Raw genomic sequence first — 10,427 nt, 5'->3', positions numbered from 1 at the left:
TCTTGCAGAGAGTCGGCACGGGCTGGATGGGCCGGATGGCCTGTGTTGTAAGCACTCTAAGATTTTTGTGATTCTAGGGTGCGAGGATGAGGAAGGGAGGGGCCGAGGAGAAGGGAGTGAGGGGTTGAAGAGAAGGGAGCGAGAGGGAGAGAAGGTGTGAGGAGAATGGAGAGGGGAGCCAGGGAGAGGGTCGGGAGGGCGGGGCAAGGAGAAGGGAGGGAGTGAGGAGAAGTTGGGGGAGGGAGGGAGGTGGCTAGGAGAACGGCGGGGTGGGAGAGGATGACGGCGCAGTGGGGTGAGAGGGCGAGGAGGACGGCGGGGGGGGGTGGTGGGAGAGGGCGAGATGGACGGCGGGGAGTGGGGGCAGGATTTCGGGCATGGAGGAAGGCGGGGGGGCTGTTGGTGAGCTGGCGGGGGGAGCAGCGGGTGAGGAGGATGGTGGAGGGGAGAGGGAGTGGGGGGGAGTGGGTGAAGAGGGGTAGAACGTGGGCGGGGAGGAGGGGTAGAGCGTGGGCGAGGAGGATGGCTAGGTGGGGTGGGGAGAGTGCGGACGAGGAAGACGGGGAGAGTGGGCAATTTGGGGTGAGCGGGCGAGAAGGACGGGGGGGAGCGTGGGCGAGGAGGATGGCAGGGAGTGGGGGGTGGGAGCGTGGGCATGTATGACGGCTGGGGAGGTGGCTGTTGGTGAAGAGCGGGGCGAGGAGGATAGCAGTGGGGAGAGTGGGCATGGAGGATGGGGGCAGGGTGAGCGGGCGAGGAGGACGGTAGTGGCAGGGGGAGCGCGGGCATGGATGGGGCGAAGAGGATGCATGGGGGATGTGAAGAGCAAGCGTTGGGGGACGGGGAGGATGCGTTGGAGGATGCGTGGGGTGGGGGCGCGAGGAGGGAGCATGGGGGGGTGAAGAGGAAGCGTTGGGGGACGGGGTGGGGTGGGGGGGCGAGGAGGATGCGTGGGGTGGGCGAGGAGGGAGGTGGGGGGCGAGGTGGGGGGGTAGGCGCAGGGGAGGGCGAGTGGGGCGGCGAGGACGGCGGCGGAGCGAGGAGGGCGGGGCGGAGCGAGGAGGACGGGGGGGTGGGGCGAGGAGAACGGGGGGGGGTGCGAGGAGGAGAACGGGGGGGGTGCGAGGAGGAGAACGGGGGGGGTGCGAGGAGGAGGACGGGGGGGGTGCGAGGAGGAGGACGGGGGGGGTGCGAGGAGGAGGACGGGGGGGGTGCGAGGAGGAGAACGGGGGGGTGCGAGGAGGAGGACGGGGGGGGTGCGAGGAGGACGGGGGGGGGTGCGAGGAGGACGGGGGGGTGCGAGGAGGAGGGCGGGGGGGCGAGGAGGACGGAGGACGGGGGGGGCGAGGAGGACGGGGGGGCACGGAGGACGGGGGGGGCGAGGAGGACGGGGGGCGGGGGGGGAGCGAGGGGGTGGGGGGGAGCGGGGAGGACGGGAGGCGGGGCGGAGGACGGGGGGCGGGGCGGGGGGAGCAGGGAGGACGCGGGGCGGGGAGGACGCGGGGCGGGGGGTGCGGGGAGGACGCGGGGGGAGCGGGGAGGACGGGGGGCGGGGGGGAGGTCGGGCGGGGGGGAGGACGGGGGGCGGGGAGGACGGGGGGGGAGCGGGGAGGACGGGGCGGGGCAGGTGGGAGGAGGACGGGGGGGGCGAGGAGGATGGGTGGGGCAGGGGGGGTGAGGCGGGCGGGTGGGGCGGGGCGAGCGAGGGGGGCGAGGAGGACTGGTGGGGCCGGGGGAGCGTGGGCGAGGAGGGGGGCGGGGGAGCTCAGGCGGCAGCTCGGGTGAGGAGGGGGACGGGGGGGGAGCTCGGGCGAGGAGGGGGCAGGTTGGGGGAGCTCATGCGAGGAGAACGGTGAAGGGGAGAGCTGGTGAGGGGGACGGCCGGGGATGGGTGGAGAGAGCGGAGGTGGGTGAGCGGGTAAGGAGGAAGGGGGGGGAAGGGACGAGCCGATAAGGAGGATGGGGTGGGGGGTGGGGGAGAGCGGACAAGGAGGACGGGTGAGGAGGAAAGGGGGAGTGAGGAGCGAGGGAGGTGGTAGAGAGGGGGAGGACGAGCAGAAGAGAGTGGTCGAGAAGGTGAGCGGGAGAGGGCAATGAGAGGAGAGGGAGAGATAGGGAATGAGGAGTAGGGGGCGAGGAGGTGGGGAGAGAGGGCAAGTAGTCGTGCGAGAAGAGTGGGATAATGGGACAGGGCGAGGAGAAGGGAGAGAGGTTGATTGGGGGAGTGGACGAAGAAGAGGGGGAGAGGAGAGGTGAGAGGATGGGGAGAGGGCAGGGAGAGATGGGGATGGTGAGGATAAAGGGGTGAGGAGGGGCGTGAGAGAAGAGTAGGACGGGGGAGAGGGCGAAGAGAAGGGTGGGGGAGAGGCGAAGAGAGAATGAGGAGAAGGGAGGGAGGGGCTGAAGAGAGTAGGTGGCAAGGAGTAGGCGAGGAAAAGGGAGGAGGAGGCAGGGAGCGAGAAGAAGGGTGGGAGGGAGAGACGGGGAGAGGAAGAAGGAGGGAAGAAAGAGAGCAGGGGATGAGGAGAAGGGGTGAGAAAGGAAGGGGAGGGAGGGAGGGGTATGGGGAGAGAGGATTAAGTGAGTCGGCAAAACTGACAAATGGAGTTCAATGTGGGGAAGTGTGAGGTCATCCACTTTGGGTCCAAGATAGACAAATTGGAATATTGTCTGAATGGCGAGAGACTAGTAACTCTGCTGGAGCCAAGGGATTTAGGTGTCTAGGTACACAAAGCTTTAAAAACTAGTCCACAGAAAAAAAAAGTAATCAAAAAGGTTCATTTTATCTCAAGGGAGTTGGAATAAAAAGGGGAAGAAGTTATGCATCTGGAGTACTGTGTTCAATTTTGGGTTCCACTCCTCAAAGAATATATTTTCCTTGGTGGGGGTGCATTGCCAATTCACCAGAATGATACTGGGACTTAAAGGGTTGAATTATGAGGACAGGTTACATAAACTTGGCTTGTATTTCCTTGAGTTTAGACGGTTCAGGGTGATTTAATTGTGTTTAAAATTATAAAGGGATTCAGTAGGGTAGATACAGAGAGTATAATTCCTCTGGTGGGTGAATCCAAAAAAGAGGGCACAACCTTAAAATGAGAGCTATACCATTCAGGAGTGAAATCAGGAAGCTCTTCTTTTACACAAATAGTAGTGGAAATCTGGAACTCTCTCCCCCCAAAAGCCTGGGGATGCTGGGTCAGTTGAAATTTTGAAGACAGATCAATAGTCCTGTTCATCCATCACCCCTGTGCTCTCTGACCTACGTTGGCGCTCAGTCCAGCAACACCTTGAATTTAAAATTTTCATCCTTGTATTCAAATCCCTCCATGTTGGAGGTGTCGTCTTTTGGGTGAGATGTTAAACCGAGGCCCTATCTGTGCTCTCGGGTGGACGTAAAAGATCCCATGGCACTATTTCGAAGAAGAGCAGGGGAGTTATCGCCAGTGTCCTGGCCAATAGTTGTCCCTCAACCAACATCACTAAAACATTATCACAGAAATCACAGAAACCCCACAGTGCAGATATAGGCCATTTCGGCCCATCGAGCCTGCACCGACACATATCCCACCCGATCCCCGTAACCCCTTCACCAACACATATCCCACCCTATCCCCGTAACCCCACGTATTTAATCCCACTAACACTAAGGGTCAATTTATCATAGCCAATTTTCCTAACCCGCACATCTTTGGACTGTGGGAGGAAACCGGAGCACCCGGAGGAAACCCACGCAAACACGGGGAGAATGTGCAAACTCCACATAGACAGTCACCCGAGGCCGGATTCAAACCCGGGTCCCTGGCGCTGTGAGGCAACAGTGCTAACCACTATGCCACCGCGCTGCCCATTGTGGTGCATTATCACATTGCTGTTTGTGGGACTTTGCTGTGTGCAAATTGGCTGCCGCGTTTCCTACATTACAACAATGACTCCACTTCAAAAGTACTTCATTGGCTGTAAAGCGCTTTGAGATGTCCGGTGGCCGTGAAAGGCGCTATATAAATGCAAATCTTTTTGATAATTCTATACAGTACCTACTTTTTGTAAGAGGTGGTCTCCGCCCCAGCCAGAAACCAGTCCAGCTCTCCCTTGAAGAACTAGGGAGGCCGACCAGGAGTGCATTGTAATAGTCAAGTCTAGAGGTGATAAAAGCATGGATGAGGGTTTCAGCAGCAGATAAATTGAGGTAAGGGCAGAGACGGGCAATATTATGAAAGTGGAAATGGGTAGTCTTATTGATAGAACCGAAATGAGGTAGGAAGCTCAATTCGTGATCAAATATGACACCAAGGTTGCAAACGGACTTGGTCAGCCTTAGTTGCCGGGGAGAGAGATTGAATCAGTGGAAAAGGAATGGTGTGGTGTGAACCGAAGACTGTTTCAGTCTTCCCGATATTTATTTGGAGGAAATTAGTGCTGGATGTCGGACAAGCAGTCTTATAGTAAAGAGACGGTGAAGGGTTCGAGAGAAGTGGAGGAGAGATAGAGCTGGGTATCATCAGCGTACATGTGAAAGCTCACATTGTGTTGCCGGGTGATGTCACCAAGGGGCAACATGTAGATAAGAAATAGGAGGGGGGCCAAGGATAGATCCTTGGTGGACACCAAAGGTGACAGTGCTGGATGGGGAAGAGAAGCCATTGTAGGTGATTCTATGGTTACGGTTGGAGAGATGGGAATTAAACCAGGCGAGTGCAGTCCCCTCCAGCTTTACGACAGTGGAGAGGCGTTGGAACAGAATTTTGTGGTCAGCTGTGTCAAAGGCTGCAGACAGGTCCAGAAGGACGAGAAGGGATAGATTACCTTTGTTGCAGTCAATTAGGATGTCATTTGTGACCTTGGTAAGAGCAGTTTCAGTACTGTGGCAGGGGCGGAAGCCTGATTGGAGGGATTCAAACAAGAAGTTCTGGAGAAAATGGGCATGGATTTGGGAGGAGACAACATGTTCAAAAACTTTGGAGAGGAAAGGGAAATTGGAGAGATGGGCCAATAGTTTGCAAGGACGTTGTTTGCCTCGACATCTAACTTAGATCTGGCCTTATACAACTTAAAATTGTGATCCTTTGGTCCTCCCTAACCTATTTAATTGGAACAAACTGTCAACTCAAACACAATCTATTGCCATCATCGTCTTATAAACCTTGATCAGATCACCCCTAAGTCTGCGCTTCTCTAAAGTGTAGAATCCCAGCACTTTTAGCCTATCTTGATAATTAAGCTGCATTAAACTGGGAACTAGTCTAGTGGCCTGCACCCTTTCCAAAGCCCCTCTGACCCACCATGTGAGGAGGCCAAAACTGGACACTGTATTCTAATGGTGACTATTTGGTACATTACCTTTTGTCAGCACAACCCCAGCCCGGCATGAGGTTGAAAAGGCTATCCGACAACTGAAGAACAAGAAGGCCTCTGGAGCAGATGGAATGCCCGCTGAGGCGCTGAAACATGGCGGAGAAGCACTATTGGCGCGAATACATTAACTCATTTCTCTTGGAAGGAGGAGAGCATGCCAGGGGATCTCCGACACCGTAATCGGGACCATCTTCAAAAAAGGTGACAAATCCAATTGCGGTAATTACAGAGGAGTCTCCTTGCTGTGTGCCACAGGGAAAGTCATCGCAAGAATCCTCCTCAATCGCCTTCTCCCAGTGGCTGAAGAGCTCCTCCCAGAGTGGCAATGCGGATTCCGCCCACTAAGGGGCACAATGGACATGATCTTTACTGCACGTCAACTACAAGAGAAATGCAGGGAACAGCACCAACCGCTGTACATGGCCTTCTTTGACCTCACAAAGGCCTTCGACACCGTCAATTGTGAGGGATTATGAAGTGTCCTCAAATTCGGCTGCCCTCAAAAGTTTGTTACCATCCTCCGTTTGCTTCACGACGACATGCAAGCCGTGATCCTGACCAATGGATCCACCACAGACCCAATTTACGTATGGACTGGGGTCAAGCAAGGCTGTGTCATTGCGCCAACGCTCTTCTTGGCTGCAGTGCTCCATCTCACCCTCAGTAAGCTTCCCGCTGGAGTGGAGCTAATCTACAGAACAAACGGGGAAACTGTTCAACCTCCGTCGCCTCCAGTCCATATCCAAGGTCGACCCATCCTCTGTCATCGTCTGCGCACACTCTGAGGTCGAACTCCAAACCATCGTCAACACCTTCACCGAAGCGTACGAGAGCATGGGCCTTACACTAAACATCTGTAAGACAAAGGTCCTCTACCAATCTGACCCCCCCCCCCCCCCCCCCCACACAGTATTGCTTCCCGATTATCAAAATCCATGACGAGGCCTTGGACAATGTGGACCACTTTCCATATCTCGGGAGCCTACTGTCAACAGGGGCAGATGTCGATGACTAAGTCCTGGAGAGGTATCACCAACACTGCCTCCGCAAGATCCTGCAAATCCATTGGCAGGATAGGCGCACCAACATCAGTGTTCTCGCTCAGGCCAACATCCCCAGCATCGAAGCTTTGACCACTCTCGATCAGCTCTGATGGACGGGCCACATCGTCCGCATGCCCGATACAAGACTCCCAAAATGAGCGCTCTACTCGGAGCTCCGACACGGCAAGAGAGCCCCAGGTGGGCAGAGGAAACGCTTCAAGGACACCCTCAAAGCCTCCTTGAAAAAGTGCAACATCCTCACCGACACCTGGGAATCCCTGGCCCAAGACCGCACAAAGTGGAGGAGAAGTATCCAGGAAGGCGCCGAACACACTGAGTCTCTTCGCCGGGAGCAAGCGGAAGCCAAGCGCCAGCAGCAGAAGGAGCGCACATAAACCTAAGCACCCCACCCACCTGCCCCTTCAACCATCGTCTGCCCCACCTGTGACAGAGACTGATGAGTCCAATGCGGGACCTACAGTCACCTGCGAACTTATTTTTAATGTCATTTTTAATGCAAGTCATCCTCAGTTCCGAGGGACTGCCTAAGAAGAAGAGAAGACCTTTTGTACGTGGTGTTATCAGCCTCATCCAGCTCCCCTTTGAACATAAGGAGCAAATCTGCACTCACTGCAATGAGTTAACTGTTCGTGCAAAGATCTATGACTCTCTGCGATAAGAAAAACCTCAACCCAGTTCAATGCTTGCATGACTTATATAGCCCTTGCTCTCTTTAATTTATCTAATTCAAATAATCTGTCCACACAAGCACAGTCTAGTACTTGCATCATTTTAAATACTTCAATCAAATTATCCCGAAGTGTCTGCTTTTCTAAAGTAAAAGGAAGGCCTGACTTTCTGAGCCTATTGTAATAACCAGGTAATAATCTTGTGGCTCTCTGAACCTTTTCCAGAGCCTCTATATCTCCCACCATATGAGGGGACAAGAACGGAACAAAGCATTTCAATTTATATTGGATCATCCTCGCTGTACATCCTAATACTTTGCTTTTTCTATAGTCTCTTGGCACTGGTTCTGAAACTGTAGAGACTTGTGCACGATGACTCCTAGGTCTCTTTCCTGCTCAACAGACTTCAATTTGGAACCCAGAAGGGTATACAAATCCTTGACATTAGTCCTACCTATGTGCATAATACTATATCTACATTAAATGTCATCTGCCAGATGCAGGCCGATTTCCCTATTGCATCTGGAACTAGGTTGTATTTTTTTTCTCTTAGTGGATTCTGAAGATATTTTGTCATCTGAAAACTTGTGCACAGTTTCATCCACGTTATTGATGTAAGTCATGAAGAGCAATAGTCCTGCGTGACTTCACTAGTAACTGGTCTCCATGCACAGCCACTACCATTAATGACAACTCTCTGAGAATACAACCAATTCCATATTCAACCCATGATTTTCCCTCCAATCCTACAGGACTCTATCTTGTATAGTAACCTATTGTGTGTAACCTTGTCAAAATCTTTTCAATATCCAAATATATAGGCCTAGAAATTTGATTGCGGTGCGCCCGCTTTACAGGATACTGTAGACAGCCCGTAATGAGCAAATGAATCAGGCGGACTAATTCACCGTGGATGGCCTGCTATCCTCACTGACAAATGCAGCATGTACTGCACTGGTGTTGTGCACCCAAACCAGGCACGATCCAATTTCTAGGCAAAAATTTCCAGAGGGCTACCTTTATCCATTGACAAAGTAATCTCGAAGAATTCAACTAGATTGGTTAAAAAAAACTACCTTTTCCAGAAGCCACGTTGTGAAACCCGAATACAGGAAACTTTGTTATATCCGGCACCGACGGGACCGAGCTGTTGCCGATCTATCAAAACTGCCGGACATACAAAGTTAATGTTGAAGCATACGGAGATTTTCATCTCCGTATCTGACAACAAACACTGTTGCTTAGCAACAGCTTGTAAACAGTCGGCCCGTACCTTGGAAGCGTCTCTGTAGCTTAGCAACAGCTTCAGAGAGACTTTCCAGAGCCTGACTGTTGAAAACAAAGCCACGAGAAGAAAAAAAACCTAACAAAACGGCTCCTGATTTCTGCCAGTAGATCGAGGTTTCCGGACATACAACCTTCGGATAAACCAAAGTTTCCTGTAATCCTTTCACTTTCAAGCTGGCATAGAGTGAGTCTAATGATCCTTTCTAACAACTTTCCTATAACCGAGGTCAAGTTAATGGGCTTATAATTTCCCGGTCTGGATCTGTTGCCTTTTTTGAGGCTTCTCTGATAAATTAAGGAGCATATTTAGATACAGCAAATATGTAGGTTCCATGACAAAAGTAGAATCTAATTTTAGGCTTTTCTAATTCACAGGGATTCAAAGGCTAAAGATGACATTACAGGCTTATGTATCAGAAGCAATTCCTATGGATGATCTGAGGGAGGTGGCTCCATCTTTGGTCTCTGTTGGGATTTATCCAGACAGTGATTCTTCAGATGATGGAGCAGAATTGTTACAAAGAACATCAGAAGCTCATGCACGAAGGAACATGATTGTTAATATGACAGCTTTCACATCTGCAACAGGATAAGGGATTGTCTACATGCATTGATAAGTTTACTATATGTTCAGATAATATTTGGTTTAGAATGAAAGCAAATACATGTGCTTTCTTGATGTAACTGAAAAGCTTTCTATGAAAGAATAGTTCAAGATGTTTTTTTCTCCCCTCACTGAACAATTACTGAGTATTATTTGCTTAGGATATATTGCAGGTAGAATGGAACATATGCTACGTTATTGATTGGTGGAACCATAACGGTATGAATGGCAATAAATGGCAACACTCGTATGCATTTTTGGTCAGAGTAACTCAACACAATAGGGTATATTTTCCCATCAGCATCGTTTTTATACCAGCATCGCCCTATTTATTTTAAATTGGTAATGCCAGTGTTAAATAGCATTTATAGGAAAATACACCCAGCGTTACTGATGTAAGAAGTCAATCAGTTGGGTTTGATTTATTTGTAACTTTAGAATGGAATCGTGGTTTAGAGATTTTAAGATATTTTGATTTAACTCCTTTGTGAAATACACATTTTTCACTTTTTAAATTTTCTCCCCCTAGACATGAGTCTAGTCTGTGCAGCGGGGATATGTAAATAATGTGAATCAAAACCAAGCTGTTCAGCATTCTGTTCTGAATTAAATAATTTGTCATTTAAATGCTTGAAATAATAATTAAAATAGCTTTTTTATAACCTGTTGAAGGCTGTATTGAAACTTGCTTGTACTCATTATAGAATTCCAAATTATTTCTTTCACAGGAATGGAACAAGACAGGCCATTAAATGAGCTCTTTGCACAGAAGCTGCTGAGTTTGCACTGTTGTAGATGCTATCCAATTGTTCAGGTTTTTTTTTAAAATGGGCATCACTTGGCAAGTTGCTCAACATCATTGCCCTTGAGAAGGTGATGGTGGGCCACTGCCCTGAAGGTACTCCCACAGTGCTGTTAAGTAGGGAGTTCCAGAATTTCAACCCAACAATGATGAAGGAATGGCGATGTGACTTTGTTATTAAATACATCCTTTTGTTCACTTGAGTAATAACAAATTAATTCAATGGTTACAATCACTTTATTTTTTTACTTCATCTTAAAACAATTTAAAAGGGCATAAAGCAATTTACAAGCGGAGTTTTGTCAGCTGATAGAATGTAGGCATGCATTCATCTCTGTCCTTTACTTCCTCAAAACAAAACTTCTTATACACTGTTTCCTCTTATCAAACTGGAACTGACCTTGCCTTATATGGTAGTCTCTGGCCTAATGCAAAGTGCTTCAGTCCATACGCACACAAATCTATATATTTCTACAACATACGCACATCTAAAAGCCTTTACCCATCATGTAATTTGCAGTGTCCTTGTTCTGACCATTACATTGGCAGGACTCCCAGGTTTCAGCCCCAAGGCCTCACTTCGATCTCAAACAGTGTGGTTGTTACTAGGGCAATCTGTAACTCTCATATTAACATGGTGGTGATGG

At 50.7% G+C, this 10,427-nt stretch overlaps 1 protein-coding gene across 1 annotated transcript in view; it reads left to right on the top strand.

Annotated features, from left to right (window-relative positions):
* Positions 1–9,644, top strand: part of LOC147117611 (1-aminocyclopropane-1-carboxylate synthase-like protein 1) — a 74,411-nt gene extending 64,767 nt beyond the window's left edge. Inside the window, exon 14 of the mRNA XM_085988738.1 lies at positions 8,750–9,644. Coding sequence (XP_085844864.1) covers positions 8,750–8,967 — 218 coding nt within the window. The 3' untranslated portion in view covers positions 8,968–9,644. The remainder of the gene's footprint in view (positions 1–8,749) is intronic.
* Positions 9,645–10,427: the final 783 nt, after the last annotated feature.

The sequence above is a fragment of the Somniosus microcephalus genome, chromosome 5 (assembly GCF_052327205.1).
Source record: "Somniosus microcephalus isolate GS21.2 chromosome 5, FLI_Smic_1.0, whole genome shotgun sequence".
Taxonomy (NCBI): domain Eukaryota; kingdom Metazoa; phylum Chordata; class Chondrichthyes; order Squaliformes; family Somniosidae; genus Somniosus; species Somniosus microcephalus.
This window is presented reverse-complemented; position numbering and strand designations above follow the sequence as displayed.